Source organism: Eublepharis macularius, chromosome 4 (genome assembly GCF_028583425.1).
Source record: "Eublepharis macularius isolate TG4126 chromosome 4, MPM_Emac_v1.0, whole genome shotgun sequence".
Classification (NCBI taxonomy): domain Eukaryota; kingdom Metazoa; phylum Chordata; class Lepidosauria; order Squamata; family Eublepharidae; genus Eublepharis; species Eublepharis macularius.
Genome location: NC_072793.1, coordinates 125,149,426 through 125,173,159, shown reverse-complemented (window position 1 = coordinate 125,173,159; position 23,734 = coordinate 125,149,426). Strand labels below are relative to the sequence as shown.

Genomic DNA, 23,734 nt, shown 5'->3' with positions numbered 1-23,734 from the left:
AGCAAGGCTGCCATGGCCAAGGCACACTCTCAAATGCAAGCTGAGCTTATCCCAGAAAAATCCTAACAGAACCAAACTGAAGCACAGGAATGAAATCCTCTCACAACCAAAGTGAAGCAGGGGGGCCATCCTCACATTATAGAATCACATCCATTCCACCCAAACCAAATTGAAGTAAGAGACACTGTTGCAACTTAGCCCAACAGAAGCAAATGAATGCCTTGTGCTTGTAGCTGGGTATTGCTTGGTTCTGGTCTTTAGTGTTCCCCCACTGGCTGAACCCAGTGCCTGGCTGCTGTGAATGACACTGGTTCTGTTGAGCTAAGTTCTGGTGGGCTTCCCACCAGAGTGGAAAGGGGACCTTGTTCAATTGGATGTCGGGGTACAATCTTTCTGAAACTTGGGGGGGGGGTCTTTAGAAAACAGTCAGGAGTAACTCCCCTACAAATTTGGTGGAATTTGCTTGAAAAAATGCCCCCAGCCCCCCCTAGAGAGCCTCCAGCTATTTTTCCCCATAGGGAATAATGGGGAGTGGGTGGGGGCATCATCTTTGGGGGCCTATAAAATTGACCCCTGTGGTCCAATCTTCATGAAATTTGGGGGATGGGTCTTTAGAGGTCAGTTAGGACTAGATTCCCTCAAAATTGGTTGACAAATGACTCCCCCTGCCTACCAGATAGCCCCTGGTGTGATTTCCCCATACAATATAATGGTTGAATGTTACCAAAATTTTTCAGAAATAGCTGAACTGCATTAGAGAATCAATTTGGAATGCAGAGATTTCCAATTTTTTTCTCAGATTCAGAAAAAAGTCAGATTTGCCAAATGTTTTTGGTGCATATTCTTTCTCTGGAACTCTCTCCTAAGGGTGACTCATCCCTTAGGAGTAAATTGCATACATTCAAATTCAAGGGTGACCCTTCTATTGCCATCTTCAAACAGTGAGTGCAGTCTTTTTTGTTTTGTTGGATTACCCTCAGTGATCCTTCCTTACGCCTAATGTTTTACTTGTTTTAAATGTATTAATTGTTGTTTTTAAATCTTTATATATTTTTAAAGCTCTGTTTTTAACTGTTGTAATTATGTATTTTGGTTGATTTTAATGGTTTTACAATATGATTTCTGTATGAATATTTTAATTTGTTAGCTACCTTGGTGGCCCTTGTGAGCACACAAAGGCAGGATATAAATTTTGTTAAATTAAAATAAATAAATGAATCCCAATATAGTTCATCCCACCTTGCTTACAGATGGTCCTGCCTTTATTGAGAAACCATAGCATTATTTTAGCTGCTTAGCTAATTCACTTAATATAAAATTAAGTGGATAATGAAAATTCTATATCGACTAAGTTCTTTAAATAAGAGACAATCTATTTTCCCATTAATTGACATAATCTTCACCAGTCTTCTAATCTTTTCTCCTTAACAACAACAACAACAACAACAACAACAACAACAACAACAACAACAACAACAACAACAACAGGCACCTGTTGTTCTTAGTCGAGATCACCATGATGTAAGTGGGACAGACAGTCCTTACAGAGAAACGTCAAATATCTATGATGGATCCGCACTTTGTGCAGGTCAGCTGTTACATTAAACCAAATATTGTATGTATTCATTAGCTGAATAATAATAGGCACTCTTATCCTGAAGTTTTCCTCTGGTAGGAAGAATTGCTATGTATGTTCCCTGTTACCAAGGGATGGACGGGGCTTCACATGTGTGGCCTTTACACATGCCTTTCCCAACCTCAAGGCAAAGGATCAACAATTGTGCTGTATGCACACAAACTTGGGAGCCATATTTTGGGTGAAATTGTGAAGGGGGTCAGAGATGGGGGGAGGGACTTCGAATTGAACTAGATTTGCATTTTTAGTGAACATATACATGCCAAAAGAAAGCAAGGAAAGAAAGTAGATGTAAAGGCAATGCATTAGACTTGGGGAATATCCTAGCACTAGTAAACTGCATAAATTCAAATCACACAAATTAGGGGAATTAGCAATTAACAAATATTTTCAACAATTCCTAGTGTAAGCCCTCCAATTAAGGGATGTCTTCTCTCAAAGCTCGTCCAAAACCTGGTTTCCATCCATGTTGTTATGCTAATATCATGTCCCCAAGAGAGAGACAAGGAGGGAGAGGGTGAACAAGGAGGAGGAAATGCGGTGATGGCAAGTGTGGAGAAGAGGAATGGTTTATGGGATTGAGGCTTTTCTGAGCAGGACTTGGAAGAAGGGATAAAGCAGGGATGAGGGACAAGGGAAGCCAGATCTAGGCAAGGAGAGTAGGGGAGAAAAGGAGGACGGTGGTGGGTAAAGAGAGAAAGGGAAGGAAGTTTTATTTGTTGCCTGATCCTGTAGCATGAACAGGATCAGGCAACATATGAAACTTTCCTCCTTCTTCTTGGAGTTGTGGAATGGCAAGAGAATGATCCAGGTGGAGTAAATCTTTTCTCCTGCTGAAGTGCCAAAATTGTGTTAGGCTGCTTGTAGATCGACATTTATTGGAATGGTGGACCCATTCTAGAAGTAATTGTGTACTGGAGATGAATAATTTCTGTCCAGTGTCAGACAGAGGAAAAAATGTTCTCCAAGTTTGCAGTAGAAGCTAGCTATGTACAGCAGAGGTAATCATGATCTGATATCCTCAGAGAAGTTTTGCTTCTTTAAAAAAAATTCAGTAAAGGAGTACTTATTGAATAAATCTACATATTGCGTTTTGAAACATGAAAAAGGCACATCGCGTGTTGGAAGGGTAACACCCATGACTGACTCAGGATTGGGTATATGAGTATGAACACCCATCTTTTGTATACCAGAGTTGGGAGGAAGCTGCATGGGAGAAATACTGCCTCCTCTTCTAAGCCTTATATATTTTCCAGAACAAAAATGTTGAACAGGAATCAGATAGTCCAGCTGTAATTGGCTGGATTTTAAATAGGAAGGGTTTCCATGTTTAATTTTGTACAAGACCCTAAAAATTCCCGTATTTTAGTTGTTTATTTCCTTTTCTCCCCTGCAGATATGGCTGTTCAGAATTTTGTAGGAGACTCGTTTAGAGGGGCTACTTGGGTTGCCTTACACAATGGTGGTGGTGTTGGCTGGTAAGGAGAACTTGAATTTGTCATAACGAGGTACTGTCAAGTGAAAACTGTGTGAGTAAAGTAGCACCTTAAAGATGCATCTGATAAAGAGAACTGTAGTTCTCGAAAGCTTATGCTACAGTAAATTCGGTTAGTCTTTAAGGTGCTACTGGATTCTACTATTTTGCTACTTCAGACTAACACGGCTACTCCTCTGCATGTATGAGTAAAGGAGGTAAAGAATTATAGGATATGTGATGCAGCAACAGTACAAGGAAGTGATAAATGAACTTCCCACAACTCAATTCAGAACTGGCTTAGTGTTTCTGAGCTTTTTCATTGAGCATCTAGATTCATAAATCGCCATGGAAGAATGGGTGCTTATCAGTAGTTACATCACAAACCATATCCAGGAGGTATTCATGAAACTGGTGCTGTCACATTTCACAAAATAATCACAATAGCAATGAAAGTTCTACTAAGGAAAGGAACCAGCATTTTTCTAAATGCAAAATAAAGAAAAAAGAGCTTAGGAAATCTGATATCCTTACAACAGAAGCACAGCCTTGAGGCAAGATATGTGGGTTGTATGTACAAATAAGTTACAAATACAAATATGCATTGGTTGTGATAAAAGGAGAAAGAATGGTCATTCAGCCTCTCTGACACACATGGTTTTCTTTGGTCTTAGCTACCTCTGGGAAACTCAAACAATTTATTGTGTGATCTAAAGTAGCTTTGCTGGAGTTTGCAAAACTCTTCTTAACTGAGGCCCAGTGTTGTATGATTCTCTTTCATTGATATCCAAATGTTTTTATAGACTCAAATGTGTTTTGGAGAGTGATTAGAACATCATGATTTGGAAGCCTCCCTTTCCTAAACAAGAACAAAACGACTTAAAGATTTTTTTAAAAATAAATTCTACACCCAACACTATGTTTATATGTGTATGTACTCAAGAGAGTCAGTGGATGTGATGTATTTAGATGCCCTTCAAGTCGCATTTAAAACCTATGACCTTCAGACCCCAATATAACGGCCCTTATACTAAAATGCAGCAAGAGATTGTTGATGTAAAACAGGTCAAGTGCCAGCCACTCCCTCCCCCTCCCCAATTAGCTCTGGTATTTTAAAAAAAGAACAGCAAAGGAGGAACTTGATGAAACAAATCTTTTTTCATTGAGCACTAAGCCTCCAACAGTTCTTAGGGCAGGAGAGCCTTTTTAGTTGTTAGTTGGGGCAGACACCCTGTTTTAGTCTATCTCATTCCCGCAGTACCTATCTGTGTGCTAGATTCTTCAATCCACTCTGCTCTTCTGTTTCTGTAGTACTGGTTGAAAGAGAAAACTGTGAACTATTTTCAGTAAGCCAAGTTAGCTTCCTATGGTGATAATGGGTTGTTGTGAAGATAAAATGGGAAACACTTATATGCTACTCTTCTCAAAGGATGCAAATGTAATAAATAAACAAACTGTAATAACTGTAAATAAATAAATGTAATAAATAAATAAACTGAAAAGCCAAGTTTTGTTTTGGAGGCTCACAGTGCAACTGCTGCAGTTATATAACAAGCTACATATAGCTTGTTTGTCACTCACAATCTTGGTTCAAAGCATTGTTTAGTTTGCAACTGAGCACATTAGCTTCTTGTTTTTTAGTTCTGCCCAGAGACAATAGATCATGTAACCTGTTCTTAACGTGTTAGCAATGTAATTTAAGTCATGTTATCTAGGACATCTCGTACTTTCTCATTGCTGTTTTCTACTAACTAGTAAGTATGTAAAGTCTCATTCACATTGCTTTGTCTCCCATGTAGACTGTCTGCAGTGCAAATTAGAAGGTATTAAGGTATGCTAAATTTTGTCATTTAGGGAGATCAGATGCATCTAATCCCTACAAACACCCCCAAATAAGCATCTTTTTAGCTTTCAGTTTTTCAGTTTTCCATCATCCAACCTTCATAATTAAGCTTCTGGTATAAGTAAGTCTGAGCATGCCACTATTACTAGAAAATGATAAATAAGTTACTAATATGTGCAGCAATGTGTTTATCATTGAATAAATACTTGGATTTTATCAGTCATCTTTTCCTATGGCAGTTTTATTTTGATAAGGATTTTGGATGATTTTAATTCTTCCCATTATCAAAGAATTCCTTGTCTGTGTTTTTATTTGTAGGACTGATCATCATACAGTCCAAATTGAGATAGATATAATTTCCTCACATGAATCTGCCACATTTACTGTTATTTGGACCATATATGGAGTTACAGTTACACTACGGAGGACCACAATTATAGCAACTTGGTTCACAAATCCTGTTTATTACCAGGAGGCCAATGTCTTGTAGCAACAGAGAGACAGAGGCAATTTATCGATTGTAGTACACAGTCCACAGTGTGATGTCTTGATTGCAAGAGGGGCCTGGAGTTCTTTGATCACCTTGAATGGAGACATCTGGAAATTATAGGAGGTAGCTTAGGTCAAAATGCCACATGTTTCTTTAATTATGTGAATATATGACCCAGTGCTAATGAGGGCAGAGCACTCTCCTATAAAAGTGAGAAGACTTGTTGGAGAACCGGACTTAACAAACATGGTTAGTTGTAGATCTAATTTATGATTTTTTTAGGAGTCTTGGAGAGAGAAAATATGGATCTCACTGGCTTTGGATTTGTTGGTGTGGCTATGAAAATATGTCATAATTCCAGATTTGGCTCTTGGATGAAAAACCTCAACACTGATTCTTTTCAAGGATCAGTTGGAGATATTTGGGGTACAGAATTAAGACAGTAAACTTGGGAAATGGAAATGACATCTTTCAAATGTCCTATTTAATTATTTCATTACAAAGATGTCAGACCTAGCTTTCATTACTGGAAATATTTTTTCCTTTTCTGTTGCAGGGGTTTCCCTCCTCTGCAGAGCAAGTTCCTCTGGCATTAGTTGTCACTTCCAGTCTTACAGGAGAAGTCTCTCTCTGTAAGCTGGAAAGTACCTAGCACCAGAGGGACATGCTCTGCAGTAGAAGACCACCTGGGGTCTTCCATGGCAGCACTGGGACTCTCCCAATTTGTTTCAGCTCCTACGCATCATGCTGGATCTGATTTTTGGGGCGGGGATTCAGGTGGACCTGGATGTTATTAAAGTGGTGCCGTGGTCAGAAACAGAAAATGTGAAGATAGGTGGTTGGAGCATACTGGCTGGTGTGAGTGTGAAAGTTTTAGAAATGTTTTCGTTTTAGAAAACTAAATTATTTAAATTATAAATTCTTAATAAATACACAAATACATATGAGCAAAAAACAGGAACAAAGCCACAAAGAATCATAGAATTACATGGCCTCAGTGGTCTAAGGTCCATGTAATCCAGTAATTTGGGCAGGATATTAAGAATTCCTTGTGTTTGAGCTCTTGACTGCAGTAATACAACTCCCAAGATTCTAGGGAAGCCAGGTCTTGTGTTTTGTGGGACGGTGGATGGTGAGGAGGAAACTGTAGAGGAAAATGAGGAGTGATCAGTGTCACCAGTGACTCATGACATCTTTTCTGGTGAGATGGTTAAAACTGAGAGTTTTGGGCAAATACTAGAGTATCACCAGCGATGTAATAACATCACTTCCAGGTTGCACCGGAAGTGACATCACTGGTGACATCATGATATTGCCAGTGAGCTGCCCTGGTGATTTTGCCACTGATTGTCAGCTTTAGTGAGTCTCCCATTAGTTGCCAACCTTGGGCTGGCAACTGTACAAGGTTACTGTTTTGAAAGTGGTAAAAACTGGATTACATTTACAGTGTAATAAATGTATCCTTGATAAGCCCTTTGGATCTGTTTATGGAGAACTTTCCAAGGATATCACCTGCTGTCTTCAGGTTACACCTGATCCAAGTATTCTGGAAAGGGAAAAGGCAACAATAACTTGAGTTCTTGTTTCAGGCTCAAATCGTACATTCCATCTATGACCATTTAAAATGCTGTTTCACCCCAAATGCAGCTGCTGGAATTGCTTTTTGAAGGGGAACAGCAGCATGGGAGAGGGTACCTTTTAACCCTTTCATCCCCTGCCTGTTTCCCCACTGAGGAAAAAAGTATGAGTTCCCAAAAAATAATCCTGAGGGGTAAAAATGGCTTGGGCTAGATTTTTTTTACCAGAGGAGAAAACCACTGTCCCAGTGTTCCATTTTCCCATTCAAGAAAAGCAGTTGCAGTGGTTGAATTTAGAAAAGGGGAAAAACTTTTAAAAACTATTGTGGAAGAGGACATAACATGTAGTTCTGAGTAACAGCTGCATCCTCCATATTTGAAAGCATCCTTCAAAACTCTGTTTTTACTCTTGTTGGTTTATTACCATTTGAGCTTTTTTAAATGTTTCAGCCATAACAGAAACTAACTACTACAGAATACATTATAGGTAATAGTTTTCGGTAAAGCTTGCTTTGTCCTGTTAATGAGTAATAAAATGTATGGTTGTGGTGGAGATAGAAAAGAAATTCCGATCTGTATTCATGAGTGTCAGTACGGAGCCTAATGATTTTTGATAATTATATTCCCTGCTGTCAGACAGAGCTCAAGATCTTGCATATGATCCAGTAATACAAGGCATTCCTTACCACATATTTTGTATGAGCTCATTTGTCTAGTATAAAGGATGAATGATAGAAGAACAAACCCTGGTCTTTTAACAAATAGGGCAAATTCATACTCGTTGTGGTTTTGCATGTAAACATCCACTGCCACCAGGTCTGTCATTATCCTCCTTCCCACTCCTGCCCTTGCTATCTGTGGCTGATGATAAATTCTCTAGCAGGCCATTGCTGTGCCTTTGTTCTGTACATACTTTTGATACAAAGTGTTCAGTTATAATAGTTACCATCATTTGTGCTGTCTGTAACAAAGAACTGTGGAGCACACAGGAGAATAGGAGTCGTTCTTTTTGGATATGTCTATGTCAGCCTTCCAGAAACAGAGGTGATGTTGCTGCTGTAGGAGGAAGACATAGATTTCCGATTAGGGTGGATGAGGCTTTAAAGAGAACAAAACAGCCAAAAAAGATCACTCATCCAACACTTTGTAGTCCAGACTGGTAGGTAAGCTTTTCAGACAGCTTGACGAGTGGATGCCAATACTACCTTATTTATTACATTTTCATTGGGCTGCCAAAAGGGAAGTCATTTATTGGCCATTCCTTGGCAAGTAAACATACTCTTACCTAAAAATCTGAATTCCCTGATCAGGTTTTAGATCTGATTTTTTTTAAATACAAAAATTCATGGCGGATCAGTCCATCAATAGTTGTAAGGAAATGGAAACCTAACATTCAGTATCAATGTACCCCCGGGTATAGGTGCTGAGATCATTGTACAAGGGAAGGCCATCATCTTTATGCCTTGTCTGTGAGACTGTGTGGTGTAGTGGTTAGAATGTCAGACTAGGGTCACATTTAGTTCTCCATTCTGCCACAAAGCTGGGTGCCCTTACACCAATCCCTTTCTCTCAGCTTTACTTACCTTTCAGAGGGCAGGTATGAAGACAAAATGGGGGAGGGAGTCCCACTTTAGCAAGGCAGTTCTTGTGATTTGACAAAAAGACAATGTGAAAACAGAGCCTTCAGATCCCAAGCCACAATTGTCCCATGGAAACTATGAGAGTGACACGTTTTCAAATCACACTCTCCCCTGATCCAGCCATGTATCACCTGGAGGGTCAATTAATATCCCAATGCCCCTGAATTCCAAGCCACTGTGTAATAAACTTAAATAACCATAGCCTGACTTTTAAGAATCCCAGTAACTTTAGCTACTTAATCATCAAGCATGCTGGCATTTACACTGTTTGTTTAAGCAAGTTCTTTCTGGAGCATCCTGCACTCTGGAGAATTATAGCAGGCTCAGTTGCTGGCATTGGCCCTTGGGTAAGATCTGAGCAGTGTGGGAAAGTACAAGCGGGTGGTTCCTTATCCCACGCTAGGGTTCTGGCATAAATCAGGGGTATGTAAAAACATTAAGTTGGATTTTGAGTCAAATTGTTGGTCCTTAAAAAACTGTCATTTGAAAGCCTGCTTTAATGTCAGAACTGAAGCTAGATGTCAGTTCACAAGCTGTTTCCTTGGGTTTTATGGGAAACATTTTTGGGGTGCAAATTTCCCTCCACCCAAATGGGGTTCAATTAAAAGGGTTGCACCCCAAATTTAAGGCAGATCGGGAACGTATCCCAGTCCTACAGGTGATTAAACTCTCATTTGGAGAGTGGGCAGAGTGATGCTTAAATTGGGCTATGGATGTGCTTTTCCCTTCTACCTGGGATCCTCAAGCAGGAAGGGGGGGGCTACTTTTAAATAAAAATGGAGCCCTTGGGCAAGGGAATTAAACTCTGCTTCGCTAACTTACCTCACTGTATTCCAGTTCTTTTACCATTTTTTCCTGATACTGGAGATCAGCTTGGCTGTGAGAAAAATGTGGAAACCACTGGAGTAAGATGCAGTATGTGGCAAGCTTTAGCTCCCCTGACCCATATGGATTTTGCTTAAAAATAGACCATGCCACTTCTCACTTTCTTTACACAGAATAGGAGGGAGTGCCTGTTTTTTCCCCTACTGAAACTAATCATGTTTTTTCATGAAATTGCAAACATTGCGAGATCTCAAGTTCTGAATCAGCAGTTCTCAGAGATACTATCTTTTCTCGTCATTATCTCTTGCATATCATATGGTTTGGTGTATGCGTATATCATTGGTGAGGCAAAGCTGTAGCTTCTGCCTCTGTCTTGCCTGGGTGTTCACAAGGCAGGTGGGTGCCCATCACTGGGTTTCTTCTTCTGCCTCCCTCAATCTGTGCAACGCTGTCTGCTTGTACACTGTCAGCTAGTACAAAGTATTTCCTTTGTGTCTTGCAGGCATGCAGGTTGGCTTGCACTGTCTGTCAGGCAAAGATAGAGGAGACCTGTGTCTCTATTCCCTCAACCTACTTTCTAATAGATATAAACAAAGTCTTCCCCCAGCCTGCCTAGCACATGCATAGCCCAGAAATAATGGAAAAATCAGGCAAGTAGCTCGCATAGAATCAGAAAACTCTCCCCAAGACAGCAAGTTGGTACAATGACTGGCAGAAAGTGGAATTAGTGAGTGGCAAATAATGTCAGGTAGGACAATCCTGTTCAGTAGAATCTCTTCCAGTTGGAATAGGTCTCTCCCATACACTTATCTCCTGATGCTGAGTCACTTCTTCCCCTCACTGCTCCAACCTCCTGCCTTCTGCTGTTTAGGATGACAAAGCAAGATGACAGGTACCAAAATGCCCTAAATTCTGCCCTAAATTGATTTACACTCTTCTGAGCCCACTGACTTCAAAGGTATGACTCAGGAGGACTTCATTGTAGCAGTCAGATCAGAGGGCTTCCAAATATTACAAATAGTTTTCGTCAGATTAGGATCTTTTACTATATTTCTGAATGGGATGTTGTTCAGTTAGATTGTGATTAGCATATTTTAATTTACAACTTCCCTTTTCCCCGAGTGTGCCTATGACAAGACTGTGATGGCTTCTGATTCATTTCAAGAAAAAAATCAGGAATGCAAATATTTTTGTTTTATTTTAAAGGGGAGAAGTGATAAATGGAGGATTTGGCCTTGTTCTGGATGGCTCGACACATGCAGAAGAATGTGCTAAGATGATGCTGAGCTGGGATGTTTCCAATGGAGTAAGACAACTCATTTCGTGAATATTATGAATACTGAATTGATTCAATGCCTAGGAATGCCATGATATAATGTCTAGTACACCACCAGTTCTATAACATATGGTAGAAGAGGTGATTTTATTCAACAGCATTCCTTAGTTTTGAAATCACTCAAGTGATCTGTGTAACTACAGTTCATATGACTGTCATTTCTTTCTGGATTTGCTTGTTTAATGGACTTATATTGGAGTAACTCTTCTTAGGATTTCATTGTTAAATTGGTGGGTGCTGTTCACATTTCCCTGCCTTTTCTATGTTGGTAATGCCAAGAAAAATGGTGTTTCAGAAAGCTGTGGTTTTATGCAGTGAAAAGATAAAGGCTTTCTCTGTGGGGGCTGGTGTAATTTAAAGGATTCTGAATCTTCAATTTCACTGAAAATTTGATGAATTCTACTGCCATAACTGTTGTTGTAAAAAAGATTCCTCTGAATATACTCCCTTGATGCAGGTAAATCATATGGTAGCATTAATCTCTAGGCATTTGCCGTACAGTATGACCCTAAGCAAGATTTGTTTAGCAGATATAAAAATTAGGAATTAGAACCATTTGGTTAGGTACAGTTTGCTAAATGGCAGGCATAACTCAGAGAGGAAGAGAAAAAGAAAGAAATACACTTGCTCATTTTATATCCAATATAATCAAACTAGAAACAACGCCCATTGTGTGAAAAAATACAATGAGCTCTAGAAAACTGATTTGATGGGCTCCCTCCTAGTGGCAAGCGGGCGCTTCTCAGTGGCCTGGAGACAAGAGCGGGAGGGTGCAGAGGGGAGGCACCAGGAGGAGTGCTTAGGCTGTCGATTCGGCAAGTCTATTCCTGGCGGCACACGGACACTTTGCACTGCAGTGGCCTCGAGGCCAGAGTTGTCGGTAGTGCACCAGCATGAGGATAAAAAATGAGTTGTCACCAATATGGCTTGCCTTTTATATAGCAGGATGAACAGGTTGTTAGACAGTGTTGCCTCTCCTTTTCCTTCTTGTCCCTCAACTTTGAGTCTCTCTACACAAGTCATCTTACATGAGGATGCTCAAGTGTGGTCTTATATTCAAATGTACTCTGTCTCCCTAGCAATACGTGTGTATCCACAATGGGAGAACAAGCGTAAGATCTTTCACTTGAGCGTGCCCATAAAAGAGTCTCTCTAAATGAGACATTTTACACATGAAGAACACATGTTGGGAGATGCAATGGTAACTGGGAAGGGTAGTTTAAAAAGACAGAGCTGGCGGCAAGACAAAGGCCTTGCTATACAATGGGGCTGTGTGAAGGAGCTGTGAAATGCCAGAGGGGAAACTTCAACCCATTATAACCTCTCCAGGTCCAAGCCTGGATGGCTCTGCAAGGCAGTTCGAGCTCTTTTCCATTCCTCGCTGCCCTCTGGTTGTGATCTCCCCCTTCGTGGGGAGGGCGGAATAGAAATCCAAAGTAAATAAATAAAAATAAATAGTTTTAGACTGGAGATGTAAACACCAGGAGGCGAAAATGAAATTAACATTTCCAGGAGGCGAAAATGAAATTAACATCTCCAGCTCTGTCTTTTTAAACTATGCTTCCCAGCTAACATTATGTCTCCTACACTTTATGAACATGCGCTGCGGCGTCTTGTGTAGAGAGAGACCCTGTTTCATCTCAACCTCATGCAATATGTAGGTTTGATTCTCTCTGGCTTCCATCAGATATCCATTTCTGCAAGTGCTGAGTAAATATTTTAGAAGCCAGTGCACACTTTTTATTTTTAAAAAGTTCTAAGGTAGAAGAGTCAGATACTGATAAATCAAGGAGTGAAAAAAAACAGGAACTTAACCCATTTGGTTGCATTTTCCTAAAATAACCAGTGTACAGCTGGGAGAGGAGGAAAAAATGAGAAGAAATACAGTGGCTAATTCTCTCTCTTTTGTTCATATGTGCAGGTTGCTAGGCGGTGTTGGTCAGGCAACAGCAAGGCATATGAAACCATCTGCCAAGCTATGGAGCAAGACAAGAAACTGAAGGTCACCCTTCCATATAAGGTGGTGGATGATAACATCCTTAAACAAGCCCTGTTAACTTTACATTAAATTCCTTTATTTTGCTATTGAACCATGCTTTAAACATTGCCCTCTTTCTGCTTACAAGCATTAGTTTATTGTGATTTAATAAATACTATTAAAGTCTGTCTTCAAGGAAAATATTTCCATTTTTATCATTAGAGAAATCCATCTACATATATTCAGCATCAATGTAAATCTTTCCAAGCACATGATAGTAAATGGTTCGTGGTGTAAGATTTTATTTAGCATGAGCAGTAGAGCAGAAATGCTGAACACACACACTCATCTGACCATCAAGAAATCTTAGCTTCTACTATTGGAAAAGGGTATATAATTTAAGAGCTAGAAAGACACTTGTATATTTTAATTCCATTCTACCACTACATAGTGCTGCTTCCAGTAAGTCAGGTAGGGAAGGGGGAGATTTAGCATAGTCAGCATTTATCATAGTTATTATCAGGACATTTTTTTCTGAGAAAAGAAGTGGTAGAACTCAGTAGTACCATATGCACGCGCACACGCTCCCAGGACTGTGAGATTACATCACTTCTGGGAAGTGATGTCATTGTGCAGGGTGTGGCCACCCCCAAGAGCGCTCCCATGATTCAAGTTCACTTGCCTCCCTGCCCCAGGCCGATTCGGGCCCAATCCTGGTCATTTCGGGTCAGTTTCTGCAATTTTTGGCCTATTAGGGCCCAATTTGGACCCCAAACAACCAGGATTGGGCTGCTACCGGGCAGGGGAGTGTTCCCCCACCTGGCAGTGGCCCATTCCAGGCCAATTTGGGCCCAAAACAGCCAGGAGCAGGGGGCAATTTTGAGAACTGCCAGAACGCTGTTCTGGAGTATTCCAGCAGAAAACAAACCTGAAGCATATTTAGATATCAGTGTTAGGACTCAAGACTGTAATGGATCTTGAACTAGTGACCTAAGAGATATCAGTGATTTGGTCCATATACCACCAGAGTTCTGACCAAGAAGAGAGCTGCAGTGCTAGCACCTTCATCTTTCTTCTTCTTGGCCTCATCCTGCTTTAAACTGCTCAAGAGGTGGGTCTGACACTTACTGGAGTGTGTACCAAGAAAATTTCCATTTCAGTTTTGGTTCCAGGGATGGGGAAATGAGGCTCTGGGGCAGCTGTTTTGATGCTTAACCAAAAACAGCATCAACTGTTAGTTCCTCTCCTAGTCTAAACCATTGATCAATGAAGTTTTCCGTCAAGCACAATAACACACACACTACAACAATGGCACCAAAGAAGGTGAGGGTCAATGGGTGGGGCAGTGGCAGCAGGACATTCTCAAGTAGGAGAACACTCCAACCAGTGCAACGCAGCAACAACCCTGCTCCATGTTCACTTTTTTCTTTTTCTATAGGACAATAACTTATTACCTTTGTATTCTGCTGTTTTCTGTTACTGCTATGTTTCCTTGTTCCCATGATGAGGAATAAATCTAAATCCTTTTTTTTTTTTGATGCTCAGTGTCCCACTCAAAACAGGATGTTCTTGCTGCCAATCTTCTCCATCACCCAAGTGCAGGCAGGCAGAATGATTGGGTGGATTCTTGGCAAATTCACGATTAATAGTTATTAGAGTTTATACACATCCAGTTTAAATGCAACCAAAGCCTATATTTATTTATTTACGTATTTGTATGCCTTTCTCACTGAGTCTCAAGATGGATCACACAGTGTAAGTCAAATACAATCAACAGGATGGGACATCCAATAAAGCAATAAGGTCTGGATTTCAGAAAACTGAAAGCAAGCAGAAATCTGAAAATTGAGCTGAGGCAATGCTTAAGCATTAATATGACATGTTATTGCAGAAATTACATAGTAGGATCATACTTAGAGCTACAGACAGAGTCCCTGTCCTTTTTACAAAGTTAATACAGCCCAAATCACCTGGGTAAAAAAGCCTTCCTGAATAATTCAGTTTTGCTTAGTCTGCAGAAAGCCAGGAAGATGGGAGTCTTTCTTTATCTCATCAGGCGAGCTGTGCCATATGTTGCAAGCCTGAACAGAGCAAGCATGTGTATGAGCAGTTGTTGATTTTAAAAAACTCCTGGACATAGCTTTTAAATCTATTTAGCTTCATCACTGACATAATGACATTGAAGGAGAAAGGGTAGGATAAGAATAGATAGGTGGGCAGAATGGATATATAAGTATTAATATAATGGCAGCCAGAGGTCCATTATAGCATTGGCTGAGGCAACGAAGCCTTCTTCCAATCATGTGGGTTCCTCACAAACATGACTATCAAGCCACCAGAAGATACTAGATGAAGATTCCCACCTGCATCCTTATCCAGACCCAACCCAAGCATCCTATGAAAACAAATCACATAACTTTTCCAGCTTCATGGGTCCCCATTGGGTGACCATGGCCTTTTGATTTATTCTGCACGCCCCTGCCCTCGCTTGTCCTTCTAACCTATATGCCATATTTTATCCTTTGCCTAAACTTGTGCAAACAGGCAGAATAATTAAAGTGTGTGCCAAATCTCTACTTATGTACTTTCTCCACATTCTTTGCTGGTTAACTCTGAACCATTCCTGTGTTATTATATTCACATTATGATCAATATATCTAAGTCTCAACATAGCCAAATCTGTGGCTACTTATTAGAGCCATGAACAGACAAGACAGATCTTTCTACAAACCTGAAAAATACCCCTGATTTGCAGAAAAATCTGAAATCGGGGCGGGGGGGGGGGATACATTGGGAGGTTAACTGCTCTCCCCAAATCATAAAAGCAACACCTGTAGCTTTAACAAATGAATGACCTCGGTGGATATTGCTAGGCAACTGCAACAGTATTGGCCAGCCTTTCAGCCTTGGTTCTGTCAGTAAAAGGCCATAGAGGGGGCAGAGCCCTTGTAAGGGCTCCATTGGGACCAAGCCCAGCAACAACCACCAGATGATTTGCTGCCACATGACAGCTATGACTCACTACTGGTGGGTCAGTGGGCAAGGTGGCAAACCCCTGGGAGTTTGCCCACCATTGGTGGGCATCTGGGAACCCTACCAACAAGCCCTAGCTCAGAGATTGGGGGAAACAAGCCCCTGGCTTTACTGGACTTTACCTGAGAGTCAGTGGGGCTTAGCCTCCCTCAAAAAAGTTACAAAGGTACCTGGGCCAAACCGGACTGGGTACTGGTTTAGATTGAAGCCAAGAATCAAAGAAACACCACACATTTATGATGAATATTTTGTTTATCATAGTTTATTTAAAAATTATATTTTGGAATGTGTATAAAAGGATAGATAATAAAGATTCAATGAAACCTAACCGTATACATACGTGGCAGAGTCATTTGCCATTCTAAGCCATGGTGGTAACTTGTAGGTATAACACAGCATTCTTAGGATGCATGATGTTTCAAAGTCCAAGGTATCAAGTCAAAGTCGTAGTCCATATGGGCCTCAAAGAGAACCCAACACCAGAGGCAGACCAGGGGCTGAAGGCGACATAGGCAAGAACTGAGGGCCAAACTACAAGTGACGCCTGACTCTAGTTGGACACTTGTCAGCTTCCCTCAAGTTTTGATGGGAAATGTAGGTGTCCTGATCTTGCAGCTTGGCTCTCCGACTGCTGTTCAATGGACTTTTCAACTATCGCTTGTCCAACATTCCGCCAAGCTGCCTACATTTCCCATCAAAACTTGAGGGAAGCTGACAAGTGTCCAACTAGTGTCAGGAATCACTTGTAGTTTGGCTCTAACTTTCCCAATTTATGCCCAATTGTCTGGCAACCTAAGGAGACTTTATTAACCAATCACTGTCCAGCAATGACATAGATCAAGTTGGGTTGCCGTGTTAGTCTGTCTGTAGCAGTAGCAAGAGTACAGTAGCACCTATAAGACTCACAAAATTTGTGGCAGGATATGAGCTTTTGTGAGCCACAGCTCACTTCTTCAGAAATCTCATATCCTACCACAAATTTTGTGAGCCTTATAGGTGCTACCAGACTCTTGCTCTTTTCTACAGCAATGACATATGAGGTTGACACTCTGCAGCTACATCAAGCCAGTGTTGTACGCGTGCACACCATCTTCCCATGAGAACTGCAGCTGAGTCAGATAAGCCTAATTTGGTGGAATACTCAGACTTATCTCTAACCTTGGAGGCCTCAGTAACAGCACCTGTGCTGCATGATTGTACAGACATTCTCACAGTGGCAATGCTTACCCATAATTCATAAAGACTCTGGCCAAGCAGGCTTCTCTCTTCTGGTCAAGCAGGCTTGTTTCTTTACAGATGCTCCCTGCAAGACTCTGTGTGTTCCCTGCTTGTACTTACAAAATTATGGCTATCTAATATATCATGTTTGGTATGCTGCCCTTCCTCCAAGGAGCCCAAGGTGGTATATAACAGCTAGCATGTTTTAACTTCTGAATAACCTTATGAGGTAGTTTTTTATCCTTAAGATTAAACATTAACAGAATTTCAAGTTCAGCATCAAACAAGGATCAATTGCACCTGAAGTCACAGGTTTCTTCCCTTCTATTAATATGCAAAAATGGATGGGATAGGATATATATGCTCAAGAGTCTTTTGCTGTGCTGCACAGCTGTTTTATTCTTACACACAAATTCTAACCGATTGTCTTATTAATTGGTGTTGATATTAGTTAGCCAGGAGGAAGTGAGTTGAAAATAATGTCATTTCTGTGTGCACTCTCTGCTGTGTTGTGTTGCTCATGGTCTCTGTTGGCTGGATTTCTAAATTTTGGTTAACTTAGTGAACTTCATTCTCTTCTAAGGTCTGCAAATTCCCCTCTCCAACAGTATCAGCAAGCAGTTTTCTGATGTGCATATATGTTTAATTTCTTGTGGAGCAATCTATATCACATATGTATATTCTCTGTCACATAGACATAACACCACCTTTCCTGCCATTTGTATGAATTTTCAAAACGCTGTTTGCTTCTTTGGCTAGTTTTCAGTCCTTTGTCTTATTGGAAGAACAGCCTTTTTTATGAATCATGATTGGACAGGTTTTCAATCTTAAAACCAATATATGGATAATTAAAGAATGGCGTATTCCTTCCAACTGGAATGAGCTAACCATGGGGTAAAGTTCTTTCCTTGCCTAGAAACAAGATATGGCTGTCTCTATCTTAAAATGGCTTGAAAAAAGGACTTTCAGGAAACCATGAAAATGGGGGCCTTGCCTAGCCTAATACCTGACCATGACTTTATATTTTTCTATTTGTTAGGCTGCTTGCTATTTCTAGAAATTTTTTCCTGATTTATTTTATAATAAACTTGATTTTAAGATTTCATTAAATATTTTACCACTACCTACCTAGATTAGCTCTGGCTCATACTTATCTGATTTTGATACCCATATAACAGGGCCTTTATAAGGAAATTTCAGGTGTTATCCGCCAATCTAAATAATGTGTATTTATGTCTGACACTTAAACATCTTTGGCAATGGCATGAATGGCTTGCCTCCCTTCTAGCCTCTGATAAATTATAAGGCTTGAAATAGTCGTGTTTCTTGTATGTTTTGGGTAAATAGGAGCTCATGGATTCTCCTTGAGAAAAATTATATAGATAACACGTTCTTTCAGAAAAGTTGGTTTTAGGATACAAAAACCTGTGCTGGAATAAAATTGTATTGCCTTCAAAGTCGCCGTAAAACTTCTGTTTATTTTTGCTGTAGTATACTAACACAGCTACACCTTTGGAATTTCTCACCTGAATGTTCACCTATTTCCACAAAGTGACTCTGTGAGCAAGAAATGTTATGTGGCATTTATTTGCACAGGAGAGTTGAACTATATGACATTCAGCTCTTTTCCAGCCTTACTTTCCGCCAAATCTTGAGTTATTTGCAAGGGTTTTTGTTCCATTATGGTTTTGTGCCAGTGGAATGCAGTTCAAAATAAGCTATCAATGAATCACACCTCAATGACGAGTCTAAGCTAGTTCTGCAGTGAAGACTGAGGACTCCCTGTTCTCAGCAACAGGTTTTTTTAAGTCAAAGATTTTACAATATCTTGACAAAATCTAGAGTAAGCATGTTTTATGATCAATATTCTTCATATGACTGGGTATATTCATATAATATTAACAAAAGCAAGTATGTAATTATGCTAGATTCAGAGAAACAAGCTGATAATTCGGTATAAACGATCAACACATGCACTAAAATGTGTGATGTGCATGTGTGTGTATATAAATAGTTTATTGGTTGGTCACTCATGGAACACAATAGGAAAGAAACAATGTACCTTAATTGAATGGCACTTATATGATGGTAGATGGCCTGCTTTAGCCAGGACAGATTAACTAGTAGGTTTGCCATGCTGTAGCACAGGGGCACATGAAATTAGAGATGCCACAGGGGAATGAGACTGTTCTATCAGCTTTCATCTATGTTGATTCTGAGAACTGATTTTTCCTCTGGCTCTGCAAACTCATGTCTGTCAGTCTCTCCCTCAATAGCCTTACAGCTAGAGAGCAAATGGAGCATTATACAGAGATGTTCTTCAAAATGAGGGAGAGATGAAAAACATTAGATACTGTCAGAAGGCCTATCATAGTAATTGGCACCCACTGAGGAAAATAATAACAGTGAAGTGTGCTTATCCACATTTGTTAAGAAACTTTGCCAATCTTTTGTCATGGGCCCAGGCTGTATTCAGATGACAAGCCCATTGGATAACAGATCTATCAATAGTAATCAAACTCCAAACTAACAACATTGTGGAATATTTTTGGCCATGGGGGGTGGTGGTGGTGGTCAGCATTCCTATTATTCCTCTCAATGTTTAACCAAAAATCATGCTACTGAGCTGGTGAGCAGTTAGTGAGCTGCTTAAAGATATTTTCTTTCACTGCGCCCTCCAATCAGGGACATTATGGCAAATGTCTGAGGAGATCCTGGCTGTGTAAGCAGAATAGCCTGCTGGCTATGGTGATAGAATTGCACTCCATACAAAAAGAAGTTTCATGGAATGGAGAAACTGAAACTTTCTTTCCAAAGGCATGACCTGTTTCTCAGGTGAATGTCAACATCTTGCATCACACTTACTTGGTGGCCACTGACAATAGGTTCTCACAGTCGTATATGTTTTATTTATTCTACTTAAATACTGTACTAAGACTGTCTGCATAGTATCAAAAAATCCCTAGCCAAATGAACCGTGAAGTACACACTGTGATTAATCTGAATTGTTTTGTCTGGAAAAAGAACAGCCAAGTCACACAGCCCTAAGTGCAGGAGCTGACACAGCCTGGGCTTTGACCTGAACCAAAGTACTTGTCAAATTCTTCAGTTTCTCCCCCTGTTTTCAATGGGAACAGAAGCAGCCTGATATTGTATTCCATCCCTCAAAGACGACTAATTTTGATATGAAATATATGACCACTGTTACTGTCAGTCCTAATGTTATTCTCAGTCCTTCCATGCTGTACATGAGTATAGCTTACATTATGAAAAACTATTTCTGTGGAATTTGTTAGGAATAACAGGCTACCCAATTAACACCAATTTAGTGGTGTTTTATTTCTCATTTTTCATTTAGAGCTGTGTTCTCTAACAGCCTCCCAAGGGCAGACAAGGCCAAAAAATGTCCTGCTCTAAAACATATGGAGATAAAGAGGGCGCACAACAAAGGGCAAGTAGTTTACAGTGCAATCTTAAGAGCGTTTTCCTGGGAGTAAGCACAATTGAATAAAATGGGACTTACTTCTAAGTAGACATGCTCAGGATTGCTCCCATGGTCACATATCTTTACTGCACACAAGGGAATCATGACTGAATGTCACAAAGACGCTGGAATATCAAATATAGAGTACACCATTTTCTAAATAACAGCATTATTAAACATTAAAATTCAGAATTGCAACAGTGGATCAAGTATTGCTGCACAAAGTTTTCTGAGGTAGTATAGCACCCCCTCCTGTTTGTAGTACAGAATAATAATACAGCCAAAAAGTTGCATTTAATATTTCTTGACCAGCCCAGAAAATGTCACCAGATTTTATAAGAATTTAAAGGAACAACACAGAGAAAGTTAATTGTTCCTTGGAGTGGAGAGACCCAACATTTTTAAAAAGTTGTTTAAACACATGCCGTATTCTGATAACATTTATGTTCAGGGCACTTCCTACAGTGGGTGAGGTCTGGATCAGGAGAAGGTAGTTTGGTCCCAAGCTTCTGCTTGCTAGGAAAACCCACCCCTTAATCCTGAGCATATGAAAAATGGGTGTAGTTACTCAGTGGGGAGGAGAAGTCACACCACACATTGCCAGAAATACCTTTAAAAAGTATTCACATATTAAAGGCTTCTAGGATGAGGTACAGTAATCTCTACTTAAACTGAAATCCAGTTTGGGGGGGAGTACCACTGATTTTCACATTTTTCTAACCAATAACATTGAATAAAATTCCTTATGAATGCCTTAAAATGATATCACAATCAGCACCTCTCAGAGGTCAAGAGATCACCTCACTACCATTGCTGCCACCACCCCTTTGCAACTCCTGCATAACCTCCACCCTGGCATGGTTCCCAGCCTCCACTGCTGCCCTGGGTTTGTTCCCACCCTCCACAGCCACCAAAAGGAGGAAGTGGGTTGGGATGGGGAGGGTTAACTCTTCAATGTATTTTTTAATGTTTTCAGATTTTTGTTTAAACCTGGGGATTTCTAGTTTGCAGAACTGTTTTCTGTCAGGGTGGCCCCATCCAAGGAGTTAAGTATTCAGACATGTGCCACATTTGGCTATTAGAATATACAAATGGGGAACCCACAAGGACTTGCAGTGGGGCATCTCATTTTTTCCTTTCCCATGATGTCCTCTCTCTCTTGCCTGCTTCCTTCTCTCCTCCCCACCTTCAGCTTTCCCTCCTGCCAGCAGCCTCTCCCCTATGGCCTAGTTGCACGCGCCTGCTGAACTTGGCCCAGTTGCATGGTGAGGAACCTGCAAGTACTTGTGGATGATACTTCACTTTTCCCTGTATCCCCCTTCACATACTATTTCCTTTTTCCTTCTTTTGCCAACCTCTATATACTCAACTTTCCATTCTTCCTTCTCTCCTTCAAACCCATTAAACAACATATCTTTCATGTGGCCTCCACCTTCATTTATATTTATGAATTCACTTATACCCCGACTTTCTCCCTAGTGGGGATCCAAAAGAATAAATAAAATTATCCTCACAAAAACCCAGAGAGGTAGGTTAGGCTGAGAGTGTGTGATTGGATCAAGGTCACCTAGTGAGCTTCCATAACAGAGTGGGAATTCAAAACTGAGTCTCCCAGATCCAACTCTGAAACTAACTACTTCACATACTGACTTTTGTTGTGTGGTGCAGGGGGAGCTGCTCTTTAACAGCAGCAAGCAGCCAGGCCTGGGAGAGTCATGAAAGTCATCTGGTGTCAAGTCACTAGGTGGTGGCTGGCAGAGCTGGCTCTGATGAGTCCTTAGGGTTCCCAGTTCTGTATTCAGGGAGGCTTGTCTGGTACAGCCTCCACATGGTAGCTAGAGATCTCCCGGAATTACAACTGCTCTCCAGGCAACAGAGACAAATTCCCCTGGAGAAAATGGCTGCTCTGAAAGGTGAATTCTATGGCATTATATCCCACTGAGGCCCCTCCCCTCCCCAAACCCCGCCCTCTCCAGGTTCTACTCCAAAATTTCCAGGAACTTCCTGCCCTGGCCCTACAAGTCCTCCCTCAAAGGCCAAAAAGCCCTAGCGCCCTGCCCCTTCTTTTTCCTGACAGAAACCTTGCCTGGAATACTGGCTAAATAGTTATCGTTGCCTAGCCACTGAGAGCATCTGGTTAAAGCAACAGTTACACCTCTTATCATTTTGGGTTTTTTTAGCCCCCCCCCCCGCAATGTATTTTTTAGATTTCAGATTTTTCTGCAAATCTGAGTCACTTTCAGTTGTGTAGGAAGATCCGTTGTGTCTGTTTGTGGTGCCAATGTCTGGACTTAAGTATCCTCTGATCAGAGCCACTTGGCTATTAGTATATATGATGATATTGATTCATAGTGCACTACAGATGGTGTAGCCCAGTAAAGGGACACAAGTTTTAAGCTGTATGATAAATGTCATCTTCTTTCAGTCCTGTCAGTGTATATCTGTGACTGTATAACTTGTATAACCTGTATATGTATAACCTGTATAACCTCATTTGAAGATATTGTCCCCTCTGTGAATGTGAGCCCCTGACCAATTTGTTCTTCTGGCTTCCCTCTGATAGGCCCTAGTCATAACTGACATTATCATAGCAGTGCCCGCCCACCCATCCCTGGCAAAACAGCCTGTTCCTATGAATGCTTATGTAGAAGTAAAAAATAAACAAGAGTCTAATGACACCTTAGAGATTAACAAGATATTATTGTATCAAATGCCTGTGTTGAACCAAAGATTAGGATTTCAGTTTGGAGTAGGGAATTCCTGGAGATTTAGAAGTGGAGCCTGGGGAAGGAGTGGTTTGGGAAGGGACCTCAGCAAAGTGTAATGCCATAGAATCTACTCTCCAAAGCAGGCTTTCCCTTCAGGGGAACTGATCTCTGTAGTCTGGAGATCAGTAGTAATTCCAGGAGATATTGATGAAGACATAGGTGCTAGTCCATAAAAGTATATGTTACAGTTAAATTTTGCAAGTCTTTAAGGGGTCACAAGATTCCTATTTGGTTTTGCTGCAACAGACTAAAATCACTATCCTAACAGAATTCTTTGGAAGCAAGTCCAGTAATTCAAAAGGGCTTACTTCTAGGTTAAATGTGCACAGAAATACTGATTTACTGTTGCTAATTACAGGGCAGTTCAATAGACTAGAGTAATTCTGCATACAATTCTACAGTTCGTGAATTAGCAGCTTTAAATTCTGTGGG

At 40.6% G+C, this 23,734-nt stretch overlaps 1 protein-coding gene across 1 annotated transcript in view; it reads left to right on the top strand.

Annotated features, from left to right (window-relative positions):
- Positions 1–13,002, top strand: part of UROC1 (urocanate hydratase 1) — a 63,983-nt gene extending 50,981 nt beyond the window's left edge. Inside the window, exons 17-20 of the mRNA XM_054975836.1 lie at positions 1,489–1,588; positions 3,033–3,114; positions 10,692–10,791; positions 12,743–13,002. Coding sequence (XP_054831811.1) covers positions 1,489–1,588; positions 3,033–3,114; positions 10,692–10,791; positions 12,743–12,889 — 429 coding nt within the window. The 3' untranslated portion in view covers positions 12,890–13,002. The remainder of the gene's footprint in view (positions 1–1,488; positions 1,589–3,032; positions 3,115–10,691; positions 10,792–12,742) is intronic.
- The last annotated feature ends 10,732 nt before the right edge of the window (positions 13,003–23,734 follow it).